The following is a 14,693-nucleotide window of genomic DNA, read 5'->3' on the forward strand; positions in this document are numbered from 1 at the left end:
GGTTGCAAAGATACCTATAGAATGTTCTGGGTCCAGTCTATCCACCAGGCATGGATACTCCTGACTCAGTGGTGCCCTTGCATCTGGAGAGCCACCATTCAGACCGTATGCACATGGCACCTGCTCCATGAGCTCCATGCTACTATAGGAGTGGACAAACTGGGTCCTTGGAGAGAGAGGCAGGCACTGGGGTAGGGTAGGTAGGGGGTCAGGGTGAGGGGTATGGCTACACCCACACTCTACCAGCCATGCAGTGTGGTTTGAGGCTCTCTGGGGTTTGCTCATTAGGGTTTGCTGGCTGACACGTGGTGGGGGCTCCCTGAACAGCTCTGGGTAAACAGACCATGTGGATCTCGCACATCTTTCCCTCAAGCTCCACCCTGAAGGCCACGCTCTGTGACTCAAATCCAGGCCCACTGGCAGCCCTTTGCATTCTTATATAAGCCACACCCACGTTATGTGTGTGTGCGCATGTGGGCATGTGCACATGGGTGAAGGCTATGTATGTGTGTGCACAGGAGTACAGACTATGTGTGTGCATGTGGGCATGTGCATGAGTGGAGGCTATGTATGTGTGGGCGTGTGCACATGAGTGGAAGCTATGTATGTGTGCGCATGTGGGTGTGTACACATGAGTGGAGCCTATGTAGGTGTGTGCATGTGGGTGTGTACATATGAATGGGGGCTATGTAGGTGTGCGCATGTGGGCATGTGCATATAAGTGGAGGCTATGTAGGTGTGCGCATGTGGGCATGTGCACGAGTGGAGGCTATGTATGTGTGGGCGTGTGCACATGAGTGGAGGCTATGTATGTGTGCGCATGTGGGCATGTGCATATAAGTGGAGGCTATGTATGTGTGGGTGTGTGCACATGAGTGGAGGCTATGTATGTGTGTACACGTGGGCATGTGCACATGAGTGGAAACTATGTATGTGTGTGCATGTGGGCATGTACACAGGAGTAGAGGCTGTGTGTGTGCATGTGGACATGTACACATGAGTGGATGTTATGTATGTGTGTGCATGTGGGCATGTACACAGGAGTAGAAGCTGTGTGTGTGCATGTGGACATGTACACATGAGTGGATGCTATCTATGTATGTGTGTGCATGTGGGCACGTACACATGAGTGGAGATGCTCTTGGGGGGCAGAGGCATCAGATCCTCTAGAGCTAGAGAGACAGATGGCTGTGAGCCTCCTGACAAGGGTGCTGGGAACTGGACTCCGCTTCTGGATGAGCAGCAAGGACTGGAACCATTGCTACACATTTCCAGCCCCCGTACCCGCATTTGCAAGGAGTCTCTCAGCCCTTGGACTCTCCAAACAATGGCCCTTCCCACTTTGGGTCCACAGTTTGTTCCCCAGAACAAAAGCCCTTGGTAATGCGGAAGTGCCCTGTGCTTCCCCCAGGCAGCTCTTGGCCTCTACTGCTGTCCACCTGTCACACTGTCCCGCATGGCTGCTCACCTACGGACCAGTCAAGGCTCAAGCCTCGAGTTCTGAGCTCAGACTTATGAACCTGCCTATTACCGGGTCTTTGATCCATCCCACCTATGACAACGTTCGAAGCTCTGTTTGTTCCGAGCAGCAGGAACGAATAAGGAAGGAGACAGCACCTGGAGGCAGCTTGTATTTCTCCTTCCCCGTGGATTTTATTCCAGAAGCAAACGTGGAACAAAAGAGCACAACTGGCTGATCTAGAAGAGCTGAGTTTATTTCTTTATTATAATAATTAAAAAGTAAAGGCTTTATAAATTCAATAAATAGAATAAATAATGTTCATCATCACGCTTGTTTCCGCCTTAGCACCCCTGCCTTCTGGAACGTTGCCTGGAGACTCTTCAAAAATGACAGCGTGTTGCCTGATGTGGTCTGGTTGCATGGATTTTCACAGGAGAAAAACTGCAGAGATGGACAAGGGCAAGACAGAGTGAGCAACTGCAGTGTACACCTAGAAACCACACGACCATAGTCCCCAAGGCTTGGGGACAGGCTGATGGGCAGGAGAGAGAGGAGTGAGATGTAGGGAAAATAGAAAGGTGATCCTGGACAGACTATGTAGGGGGTTAATCTGGGGTCAGGATTCCAGGAGTCTGTATGCCCCTCTCTCTCTCTCTCTCTCTCTCTCTCTCTCTCTCTCTCTCTCTCTCTCTCTCTCTCACACACACACACACACACACACACACACGTGGCCTTAAATGTGATTAGGGAAAAAAATCTTTTCTCGGGATTCTTTAAGGACTAAATATCTTTATACTTTTTATCTCCTTCCCCCACATCCTTCCAAGACCACTTTATAACACAGAAGTTCTGAGTGAGACTTTGGGTTCACATAGACCAGAGTTTAAGTCCCAACTTAGTCTCTTATTAAATACAATCTCATCAGAAAAATAACTTTCCTGGGTATTACTGTCCTCCTTTAGCAGGGGTGACAGAGTTAAAGCTGGTCTCTAAGGCAGATGCTCAGCCTGACAGAGCAGGTGGTGCAGCCAGGACAGCTTCCACGGTGGGCATGGATACATGACCAGCCCGGCCAACCACAGCACTTCATACTGCTGGTGCTGCACTCCTAAGAACACCAAGGCCCAGGGAGAAAGGACGGTGGCCTGCCACTGCCCCAGGAACAAGGCAGTTGATAGGCAGCAGGGGAGGTGTCAAGTGCCTACCTAGACCTTGGTGTCTTTTTACAAACCCTTTGGGCCATCAACAAGCAAACAGAAACGCCGACTTAGAGGTTGCCACATCTAGGTTAGTCCATGGAGTCTTGGCCCAGTGCTGTGTGGGCCATAGTCTGACTCTCTGGAGTGCAGCTTTTGGTTACAGCACGGTGAATTCCAGGGCCGCCGGCTCTAACTACCGGCCTTTCTCATTGGCTCAGAGATGAGCGGACAGCTTTTCTCTGCTGCAGCTCTGACCCCAAGGCTCCACTCTGATGCCAGCATTCACTCCGAAATCAGTTGTCACACGCGAACACAGAACTCACCAGACACTTGTTGCTCTTTAGGCTTTCAACTGTCCTTTCCAACCGAGTGGAAAAAACCGAGAGATTTGTATCCTGTGTGGCATTGGTCACCTGAGACAGTCCCTCCAGGAAGCACGGTGTGGTACAATCATCCTGGTAAACGAGAAGGACTTGTGAAAAGAGTTCATGGGAACTCTCTGGGACACCCTTGAGAAGGAATCGCCAAGAGAACTTTAAAGAGCAACTTAATTTAGCCAGGGACACCCAGACTCGTGCTATTTTTGCATCTGTTCCTTGACACTCTAGGAAATGGTGTTAAATAGTTTAAGGTGAGCCGTTTTCGCAGCGACACTCAGAAGGAGATTCTATCCAAGAAACGTGGGCCTGCTGCCCGACAAAGGCAGCCCGGCATGCCCTGTCCATGTCCGGTGGTTGCAAGTTTGAAAGGACAGAAAAGGAAAAGCCTTTCTCACATCAGCTGAGACAGGCCATTGGATAGGGCTTGTGTTTCAGACAAGCTAAAATCCTGCCCTGAGAAGCAAGAGGATAGGCGGACTCTTCCCTAACCACATCAGCTTCTCCCAGGTCCGGCTTGCAGGCTGAGCCCTGCAGTGGCCGCAGGTCTGGCTGACTGTGCTCTCATCCTAACCGAGAGCTAGAGAGGGACCTGAGCCTCCCTGCTCCATCCTCGCTGTCACCGTGCTAGCTGCTCTCTTGGGGTCCATTCGGTCCCCAGCACCAAACTTGGATACTGTCCTCCCAGAGAATGGTTGGAGCCATTTGTCAGTCATGAAAACCGGCAGGAAGATGGAGGAAGAGGAAGAGGTGAGGGCAGGGAGGAGAAGGAGAAGGAGAAGGGAGAGGTGTGTGTGATGTCTGGACAGTCAATGCCTGATGCTGCTCTTTTGTTCCACAAACCTGGAGCCATCAGCAGACAAATCAGAGCGCAATAGCCATTGTTTCCACATTGTACATGGCCATTTATCCCAAAAGATAGTCAATAATTTTTAGACTCTGAAAAAATATTCAAATGTCTCAAGGGCCATGGTGCTAACTTAAACATATAGATATGTATAATATTATATATATATATATACACACACACACACACAGAGATAAAGTTTTAAAGGTCTATACTATAACAGTTACATTTAGGTAATAATTTAAAATTTAGAATGTCAAGTAAATTGTGTTATTTTTCTTCAAGGCTTGAACAGCGACCCAGTGCTCTTTTTCAGCTGTACTTACGGATGGGATGGGAAGACACAAGCAGCTGGTCACCTGCAAGAGAGAAATTACAGCATGAGCACTCCAGCTGTGAACTTTAAGACAGGTTTGGAAGGCTCTTGAGAAGTCAGTCACTCACGTTGGTACTGCAGCTACATTTTGAGGCAGGGTCATCCTGCAGCAGGCAAAGAGAAGATAACCAGAGTGAGTAGAGAGCCCTCCTCGCCCTCCAGGGGTGGCTCACACAGCGGCCAGCTCTCCCCAGCCCCAGAAGTCTACCTTCAGCTTCATGATAAGGTAGTTGGTGTCCATGATCCCAGCCGTGGTACTGCATTTCCAGCTCAGCACAGAGCCCATAGCACTGAAGAGCAGGGCAGAGGCAAGGATGGAGGCCACGAACATCTTGGCAGGAGTCTGGAGCTCAACCTACTGGCACCTTCCAGGCTAGCTGTATTTAAAGCTCTTCAAACAGGGAAAAACCCTGACATCAAACTGATACCCAGTGCCCACTTTTTCTCTGTAAGTTGAGGCCAATTGATATTGAAAACCAATCAGTCTGAGTCACTTGACAAAGGCTGCCTTGTGCCAGGAAATACCGTTCCTCAGAAAGGATGCTTTCAAATAGTTGGGTTCTGAAACGCTGAAGGAAAAGTTAAAGATCTGCCCCCCACCCCCTTGAAAGGCAGGAATTCTGGTTGTGAGAATCAGGGCGCTTTCCATGAAAGCCCCGATCTGTGCTTCCCCCTTCTCATCAGTGGAAATGCTGACAGACACTCACGGTATTGTAATGAAGGGGTCACGCTGGGGATATCAGGGGAAAGCAGGGCACCCCTCTCACTTATTGGGGTTTTCCTCTGACCATTGTAGCCTCAGTTTACTATGCTTGACTGCTAGACGCTCAGAGCCTCTCAGGCCTCTGGGAGTGGCGTGTGTGAGGAGCTGCTCCCTGTAAGCACAGGAATGCTGGAACTGTTCCTACTGACCTTAGCCTTGAGGGTCCCTGGACCCTGCGCAGCACTGGGTAGCATCAGGTTCAAAATACAAACCAAGGCCCTTTTGGCTCGTCGGCCATCAGTGAGGCAACATGGGTCACCAGCAGCTCTACTGGAGTCACCCGCGAAAGTTCGGCCAGGGATCCCGCTCCTGCTGCGTCTGCTCAAACCACAACGGTCTGATCCGGAAATACGGGCTGAACGTGGGCCGCCAGTGTTTCTGGCAGTACACGAAGGACATCGGCTTCATTAAGTTGGACTAAGTGACCTTGAATGGATTCTTCAAGACTCAGACCCAGTGGAAAAGATGAATGCCAGTCTCTGTACATAAGAATGAAACAAAGTGAAGACCTTCAAAAAAAAAAAAAAAAAAAACCACAAACCAAGACAGTACTAAAGCAGAGCCCTACCTCGTACCTAGAGTACTTACAACCTATCAGTCCCCATCCTAGGTACTTTATGGTAAATTAAGCCATCAGGTGAGATGGATATTAACTTGCCATCCTCATTTCTACCTCTTAAGCCACTGTATACGTCTTAGCTGCCAGGTTTCCTAGTGCGGCTTTGTCCGTCAACCTCTAACGCGGTTGTGCTCATCACCGTGACTGGAGAGCAGACTCTCTGTGGTCCACTGGGATAAATACTACAGTTATCCTCAGTATTTTACACACGGGGAAACCGAGGCACAGAGAAGCAAGTAATTTCCCCAAAGTCACACCAACTAGGAATATGGAGAAAGTCCTAAGTACAGGTGTTTTGGGGGGTGCAACCAGCTCTTCATCTCCTTGTTAACCACGGCACCCAGCTTTTCGTCTCTTTGTCACTTGCCTATATTTGGAGCCTCTTTATAAAAATACTTATTAATTTTGATTTTATATATGTAAATGTTTTGTGTGCATGTATAAGTTCGCCACATGTGTGCAGTTCTCATGGAGGTCAAAGAGCATTGGCTCTCCTGGAATCAGAGTTATAGATGGTTGTGAGCTGCCACGTGGGTGCTGGGCATCAAACCTAGGTCCTCTGCAAGAGCTGCCAGTGTTCTTAACCTCTGAGTCATCTCTCCAGCCCTACCTTAGGAGCCTTTGGGTTCCTCGCTTCAGTGAACTCTAACTTCCTACTGATAGGCTGTATTATTCTTGGACTCCCTTCGTCCGTCTGACTGTGTCTTCGCATTTACTACCTAACGTCTTTTAATCTCTCTTTTCCTCTCCCTCTCCTGTATCCTAGGAATTATTCCTCTTTCATCTACTGTGAGAACAATAGTTTTGCTTTCCACGTGTGAGAGACCCTTGCTTAGAAAGGACGTGGCGTGTGGCTTATTTCACTGCAATGCCTTCCAGGTGTGTCCATCCTGCCACAGATGACAGGCTTTCGGCTTTATGGTAGAACCACGCTCCATTGCGCGTGCACACACGACATACTTTCTTCTTCTGTCTGTCATAGACTTGTAGGTTGATTCTGCATCTGAACTGGTGTCATAGTGGCACACTCTCCCTGCAGCGAGCTGGTGTCTGTCATAGTGGCCACTCTCTGCCTGCAGCACGCCACCAGTCTTTTCCTCTGAGCTGGTGCCACACTCTGCTAAATCGCTGGAGTCTCTGGATAATCAGATTTTCCTTTCTGAAACCTTGACACTAAGAAGTCTGCACTGATCTACATTCCACCTGCAGTGCCTGAGTCCCATCCTGCGCTCACCTGTCAACATTTGCTGTTTTTTATAATAGTGATTTTGAATTAGGTATCAGTAATAGGAAGCAAAGAAATCAAATTACTTGCTTCAAAATGGTATAATATATAGATTAAAAAAAAACAGCTTCTGCAAACTCTACCAAAAGACACAGATAAGGGAATTCAGCAAAACTGAAGGATATAAAATCCTTCATAATCCAACATAAAAGCCAGCCGTATTGTACACACTAGTAATGAACTTACTCAAAGGACATGAGTCGATGCTGTTAGCACGCTGTAAACAGCAGCGGCAACATTGAAGCGGAAGAAGACAAGATAAATGCCTTGGGATAAGTCAGGTGTGGAAGTGCAAGCCCACAGCCCCAACTACTCAGGATGCTGAGGCAGCAAGATCCATCAAACCTGGGGATTCAAGTTCAGCAGCAAACCAACCAACCAACCAACCCAAAATGCCTAGAAATAAATTCAAGCAAAGAAATAACAAGTCCTATAATCAAAATTACAAAACACTGACAAAAAAACCCTGAAGATCCTATGTGTACATACAAGGGAAAGACCATGTATGCTTGTGAACTATGAAAATTAGTATATTTAGAATGTCTATACTACCCTAAGTAGCTTATAGATTCCATGAGATTTCCACCCGAATACCAATGGCATTCTTATAGAAATAGGAAAAATATGTCCTACGTTTACTAAATGCTTAGCGATTACTGACCAAATGACTAATACATTTGCTTCTGTTAAGACTCATTAGACATATGCATTATTAGAAATAACCAGCACACTGTCCCCAGCAGATGATCGTTTAATGTTGTAAGCAGCTGAACATGAGTGCATTTGAGGAACGAGTGGGGTAATGAGCAATCCTTGTGCTCTGAGCCCTTGCTGCAGGCTTGCTCTCATCGAGGCTGCTCAAGGAAGGGCCATGGGACTGGGACTCCCATTCTGTAAAGTGCCACCCCAGCCCTCAGCACACACACACATGCACACACACTCAGCTCTGAAAGAGGAGCAGGCCCACGACGGAAGCCCTGCAGTTGAACACCATCAAAACAGCAGGCACTGTCCAAGCCCTTGTGCGACTTTTGAAGCTTGACTTCTAGGATTTTCTCAGCATCAAAATTCAAGTATGCAAATAACAGGCAGGAAACACGCCCAACTCGAGAATGACTCACTGACATTAGCTACCAGGGAGGCCGGGGAGCAAAACGCAGGCCAAGATCCAACACAGATAACACCTTCAGCAATAAGTGACGGGAGACAATAATCAACCATTTATTTTGTTCCAAAGATAAAGCTTAGCATACTTATTGTGTGATTAAAAAGCTCGTGTGTCATGGATTGTTTCTCAAGGAATACAACAAAATGGTTATTTGTTCTAGGAAAACAACACAAAATGACCAAAAAATTTTCTTGTTTTAAAATAACAAAATTTCCAAGCCAAAAAAACAACAAAAAAAATCCACATTTTACTTTAAACAGTAAAGAGATAACAAGTTCCTAGAATCTTCTAACACTAATTTCTCCACCAAATAGAAATTTCTAGGTCAATATTTCTTATCAGTTCTGATGGGGGTAAGGTTCCTCTGGATGCATTTTCCCCCTGAAGAGATTGATTTTTAATTGGACATCATTGACCACTGACTGCCCCAGAATCTCCCCTAAGCACCTTCTTCGTTTTCTGACTCAGGGACATAGAACATTCTTCCCTGTTTATCTGTTCTCCCTAGCCTGAGACCCAGGGTCCGTTCCTCCCCTCCTCACTCCCTACTGCTGTCTAATAACCCCAGCTTACCTTTGTAAATGGGGCTCCCACAGCCTGAGTCAGCATAGTCTGTCTCTACTTGAAACGTGCCCCATTTCTCAGACACTGTAGGGACCCCCTTGGCTCTGGCCGATTTATTGCCGTCCATGTGGCTCACAGAAGAACTGGTGACTCTTGTAGTCACTGAAAATCTTAGAATCTCTCAATCCTTTCATTGTATAAAGTTATATTAAGCACCGTTCCATACTGGATCATACTACGGTTTCTCAACCATTTAAAACTCTGTTTTTATATGGAAAATCAGATATGTTTATATGGAAATAGATGCTGAGGTGTTGAGCGCCCTGTCTTAGCCACAGAATCTGCAGCTTGAATGGAATGTAGCAACTCCCAAAGCTTGTGTGCTTGTGGACAATGCCAGGATTCAATCCCCGTTTCTGTTGACCCATTCCACACAACCCATATCCCAAGACTGCTTAATATCATCAAAAAAGTAGTGTGTCCCTTTAGGGCAGAGGTAGCTTTCGCTGTTGACATCACAGAACCTGGAGCCACTCAAAAGGGAGGCCTCTGAGTGTGACTTGGGGGGATTATCTAGGCTAATAGAGATGAGAGGACTCACCTCATCTCTATCAGGGGTTGAGGGGTCCTTCCAGAGGACCAGATTCCCAGCACCCACAACCATCTGTAACTTCAGTCCCAGGGGACCTGAGGCTTTCTTCTGAAGCCTGGCTTCTTTTGGCACCAGTCATAAAAGTGGTGTACAGCCATACATGTAGGCCAATATCCACACATATAAAATAAATAAATATTAAAAATGCTTCTTATAAACTGAGCTGAGCACAAGGAGCCATCACTTGTGACTTCCAGACTTCAGGCTCAATGTGGCCCACTGGCTTCTTCATCCTGCCACCAGGATGGAATTTATCCCCTTTTCCCCCCAGAAGGCAAAACAAACCTTTTCTTCTTTACCATGTTTTGTCACAGTGATGTAGAGATTGTGTCCCTGTCCCAAAGCTGTCATCACAACATCCTAGCAACTTGAGGAAAGATAGATTGATTTCAGCTCACAGTTTGAGGTTATAGTCCCCCACGGTGGGGAAGGCACAGGGCAGGAAGAGTAACCGAACACATTGTATCAGTGACTGAACACATTGTCTCAGTGATTAGACACATTGTACCAGTGACTAGACACATTGTATCAGTGACTGGCCACATTTTATAGGTGACTGGATACATTGTATCAGTGACTGGAAACATTGTATCCACAGTCAGAAGGTAGCGAGCCATGTCTGCTAGTGCCCACCCAGCTCTCTTTTTATTTAGCCCTTAGGCTCAGATCGTGGGCTGTAGTCTGTTCTAGTGAAATGTCTGTTCACACAGGTGTTTCCAAGATTTTATTTCTTTAACCTACTAAACATCTTAACAGATGATAGTAAACACATGCCTACCTTTTTATTTCAGTTCTAAGGACCCAGCATAGGTCCTCTCACGTGGTGAGCTAGTTAGTATATTCCCGGCACTTACTATTCATTCTTACAGGACAGTTTAGGTTATTGTAAACATATCTAAATTGTCCTTAAGATCTAACTGATGAGCCCTCCACTAAATACTAAGTTTTATAGACTTGCTCTTTTATTTCATACAAATTCCACACATTTTTTACAAAATTTCTTTCTAGGTTCACCTATTTTTTCAACAGTATTTATTGAGGATTTATTCCCTGATCGATCTCCCATGATAAAGAAGTGAATGAGAACCAAATTCCTGGTCTATGGAGCCAAATTTTAGAAAATACATAAAGACAATGAGAAACAAGTAAAAATAAAAACACTGGCACTGTGTCAGTGGTAAGATGCGCTGAGGAAAACAAACGCCAGCAAGAAGTCAGGGAATAGGGAGAAGATCAGAGCTACACAATAGCTCTGGCCTATTGTGGAGCCAATGAAAGCCTCTCCAGTGATGGTGATTTGGGCAGAGGCCCAAAGAAAGCAAGTGGGCGAGTCACACAGACAGCTGTGGAAGAGCATTTCTGGCAGGGGGAAAGGATGGGAAGCACAAAGGCCTCATGGCTCCAGTGCCTACCATGCAAGAGGGACAGACAACAAGGTAGCTAGTGTTTCTACGGGTTGATGCAAAGGGTTAGAGAAGCTGTGGTCCAAGGCAAAAAGACAAATCAGAAAGCACTGCAGGTGGTGAGGGTGGACTCCACACTCAACTCTGAGGAGGCTGGGAAAGACATGAACTGGTCTGATCTTACATGGAGAATAGCTGGGACGAGAGACACAAGGACAGAAGACCAGATCCTTTACAGGTCACAAGTCTTCCTTACAGTGGGTGGCTTCCAACTGGTTATTACTGATGTTTAAATGCAGCAGTTAGTTTTTGCTGTGTAACAAGCAACCTCAATGCCTCACTAGCTTCTAATAATGTTCATTAACTTTGCACACATTAGGGGCTCAGCTGGGTTTTCCTGGAAGGATTTGTTGAACTTACGTGGACTTGAATGATGTACTTGCCGCTCATATACCTGAGACTAACTGGGCAACCCAGATATATTTTTCATATATATATATGGAAGTATACCAAGCTCAAGGCCAAGGGTCATAGCATGCTTCTGTTCTAATCACATCGGCCAATACCGCAGAATCAAAGCATGTCATATGACTGATCAGTGACTGAAGGAGACCATTTGGTCCACTGCTCAGAACTCTGGAAGATGGCACAGCCAAAAAACCAGGGGTCTGGAGAGAACTGAGTAGTCAGAACCAAATGCAACCCATCACAATAGAAACGTATTAGCACGTTACCTTCTACCCATCAGCTCCCCACTTCTTAATTTTTTGACATTAATTTTTCTAGAAAATGACCTGGGATTTGTTGAAAATCAAAATTAAAATATTATATTATCCAAGTTTCTCTTGAGTAAAACATCTATATTTTGTTCTTTACAGACATTCCAGTTCTTTTTAATTTCCTAACTTTTAAAAGTCTTCTTAATTTTCACTGTAGACCTGCGTAAGAGTGATTACTGATAGCAGTGAAACATAGTCAAGATTAGGCCATCTTGAATTTTCCCCTACTAAGGAAATTAATCCAATACTCTTCTCTTTGTTTTTGTTTTTCAACACAGGGTTTCCCTGTGTAACTTTGGAGCCTGTCCTGGAACTCACTCTGTAGACCAGGCTGACCTTGAACTCACAGAGAACCACCAGCCTCTGCCTCTTGAGTGCTGGGATTAAAGGCGTGCGCCACCACCACCTGGCTAATCCAATTCTTTACAATTTAGCCTTAGTCAAATTTTTAGGATAACGGCAGGAAGCAGCCACATTCTTTGCCAGAATTCACAAGTATGATCTCTAGCCCTATTGCTAATATCCTTTCCCTCTGAAGCCTGTTGAGCTGTGTCTCCACAGTCTGCATTGCTCTCAGTACTACCATCCTCCAAGATCCTGCTAGGATGAACCATTAAGCCCTTCTCCCAGCATTTAACTGCTTTTCTAATCCAAAGTGCCAAAGGCTTCCACGTTAAAAATGGCAACTTGTTATAGCAGTGGCCTACCCTGGCACCAACTTTTGTCTAAATTCCCTTTCTTAGGTACTTTTTTATTGTTGTGATAAGACACCATGACCAAGGCAACTTACAGAAGAAGAGGTTTATTTGGGGACTGGCAATTTCAGAGGGTTACACTCCAGGAACATCGTGACAGGAGCGTGACGTCACACAGGCAGACACAGCTCTGTAGTGGTAGCTTAGAGCTCACAGCTCGAGAGGCAAACATGAGGCAGAGAAGCATAAAGAATGATGTGAATCTTTTAAAGCCACAAACCCCAGTGACACACCTCTCCCAACAAAGCCACTCCTCCTAATCCTTCTCAAACAGTTCCACCAGTTGGGGACCAAGTATTCAAACAGACGGTGCTGGGGCCATTCTCATTCAAACCAGCACACTAATTTGGTATTACATAACTTTCCTTTTTATTCTCTATTTGATTTAGATATATTTTACCACTTCTTTCCTAGCTCTGTGGGCTGCACATTGGTTTTATTTTCCACACAAATAGATCTACAATTGTTGATCTTTTGACAGGCAGAGCCCCACGTTTAAAACACGTTTTGTTCTGCCGAGTCCCCAGAGCACCCTGGGAGGTACCATAAAAAGCATGGTAATGATGGATGTAGCCCGGAGCCAGAGAACCTCTGCCACATGTATATCTGTGACTTTATGCATGTGGAGGGGGTGATAGTAAATCTGTATTACAGGGTGTCCCCGTTGAGCCTGATCATAGAGAGAGGATCAGTGAATTTATACATATGAAGTCGCTACAACAGTGAGGGACCCACTCACCACCATGGAAGTGGCTGATGCCCTTGTCTGAAGATGAGGAAATGGGGGCTTGAAAGGCCCAGTGCCTTGTACAAGCTCACACAGCTGCTCTCAGAACACAACCTACAGCATCTTGTGAAATTCATCTTGGAGGTCACTCAGTCAGACTCTTTTTGAGATTCATTTACTTGTGTGTGTGTGGGGGGTGTATATGACATGTATATATATGCAGGACATCAGACGTGGATATTGGGAACCAAATTCTACTCATGCAGAAGGGCGGCAGGTACTCTTACCCAGTGAGCCGCTCTAGCCCCTCTATCGAATGTTTAAAGTCTCTGTCTTCAGTTCCATCTTCCCTTTGGTGAAGCTACTGTTGTTTCCTCTCTGCAGGAAACCCCTTAGTTCTATCTGCATGACCTTCTCTATGGAAACTCAGAATTGCTCTTTGGGCTGACGAGGGAGGGGGACTTGATTGGGGGAGGGGGAGGGAAATGGGAGGCGATGGTGGGGAAGAGACAGAAATCTTTAATAAATAAATAAATAAATAAATAATTAAAAAAAAAAAGAAACTGTACCAGAAAGTTTTCAGCTATGGCTGTCCTTGGCTATTTCTGACCAGCATGAGGTTGGCTCATTTAATCTTGAGATCACATTCTCTACTTTAATTTTTTTTTTTTTAAAAAAAAAAAACCTTTTAGTTCTTTGACGTCATAGGTACATATTGTCAGTGTTTTCAGTCCAGATGCGCCTTGGTTGCTCAGCTGAGGTGGTCCTGCTCTTTCTCTGTGGCAAGGTGAATCATTTCCCTCCTCTCCCCATAAGATGATCTTTGGAAGAAAGCCACTGCACACTGGGTGCACTTGTGCAGTCACCAGCTGCCCCCTGCCTCTCGATGTCATCACAAATGGCTTAGAATCTTACACCTGGGCGTTTGGTCTCCCAGTACTTAGTGCCCGTATAGGTTTGTGGGTATGCTGCCTCTCATCTTATAATCTGATGACGCTTTACTTATCGCTCACATCACCCCAAGTTTGACCACCAAGAGCCTGATGAGGTTGTCTTCTGTGTGTCCTTTGAGTTCATCAACATGGCTTTTTAAATTTAGTAATCCTTCCTCTTCTCCTCCCTCCGCTCATCTTTTCCTCTCTTCCCTTTTCTCCCCTCCCCTTCCCTTCATTTCCTCCTCCCTCTATTTTTCCTCCTTTCCCCTCTCAACTATGAAGTATTTGATTGCACGGTGTGAAGATGTGTCTCTGTCCTTCCTTGCCTTCCTAAGGCACCTTCCGATGGTTTAACAAAGAGCTGAATGGCCAATAGCTAAGCAGGAGAGGAAAGGGAGGACTTCTGGGCAGAGAGAGGAACTCTGGGAAGAATATGAGGTGAGTGATTTACCAGCCAGAAGCCAAGGAAGTTGGATGTAAGGTTTTGAGGAGAGGTAATGAGCCATGTAGCAGAACACAGATTAATTTAAATGGGTTAATTTAATTTTTAAGAGATACTTGGGAACAAGCCTAAGTAAAGGCCAAGCTTTCATAATTAATAGGTCTCTGTATGATTATTTGGGAGCTGGTGGTCCAAAGAAAGACCTGCTACCCCTCCCTTTTTCTCTCTTTCTTTTGCCATGATACTCCAGGCTCATATTGTCTATTTTTTTGGCCCCAGTTCTAGAAGCTTCCATGTCTCTAAGGAATTTTAGTTCCATTTACAAGGAAATGGTATTAGA

General features: G+C 45.8%; 2 protein-coding genes across 2 annotated transcripts; one reads left to right on the plus strand and one right to left on the minus strand.

Moving 5' to 3' along the window:
* Positions 1 to 1,786: 1,786 nt before the first annotated feature.
* Positions 1,787 to 4,834, minus strand: Il9 (interleukin 9). The gene is made up of 5 exons (XM_050143457.1): positions 4,470 to 4,834; positions 4,330 to 4,365; positions 4,212 to 4,244; positions 2,985 to 3,116; positions 1,787 to 1,903 (listed from the first exon to the last, which is right to left on the minus strand). The coding sequence occupies exons 1-5, from the start codon at positions 4,590 to 4,592 to the stop codon at positions 1,787 to 1,789; spliced, it is 441 nt and encodes a 146-aa protein (XP_049999414.1). The 5' UTR covers positions 4,593 to 4,834.
* A 287-nt stretch (positions 4,835 to 5,121) lies between these two features.
* LOC126502989 (40S ribosomal protein S29-like) lies at positions 5,122 to 5,490 on the plus strand. Its single transcript, XM_050144423.1, has one exon. It carries the CDS (start codon positions 5,275 to 5,277, stop codon positions 5,443 to 5,445), a length of 171 nt encoding a protein of 56 aa, XP_050000380.1. The 5' UTR covers positions 5,122 to 5,274; the 3' UTR covers positions 5,446 to 5,490.
* Positions 5,491 to 14,693: the final 9,203 nt, after the last annotated feature.

The sequence above is a fragment of the Alexandromys fortis genome, unplaced genomic scaffold (genome assembly GCF_014885135.2).
Source record: "Alexandromys fortis isolate MF-2015 unplaced genomic scaffold, M_Fortis_MF-2015_v1.1 scaffold_1, whole genome shotgun sequence".
Taxonomy (NCBI): Eukaryota; Metazoa; Chordata; class Mammalia; order Rodentia; family Cricetidae; genus Alexandromys; species Alexandromys fortis.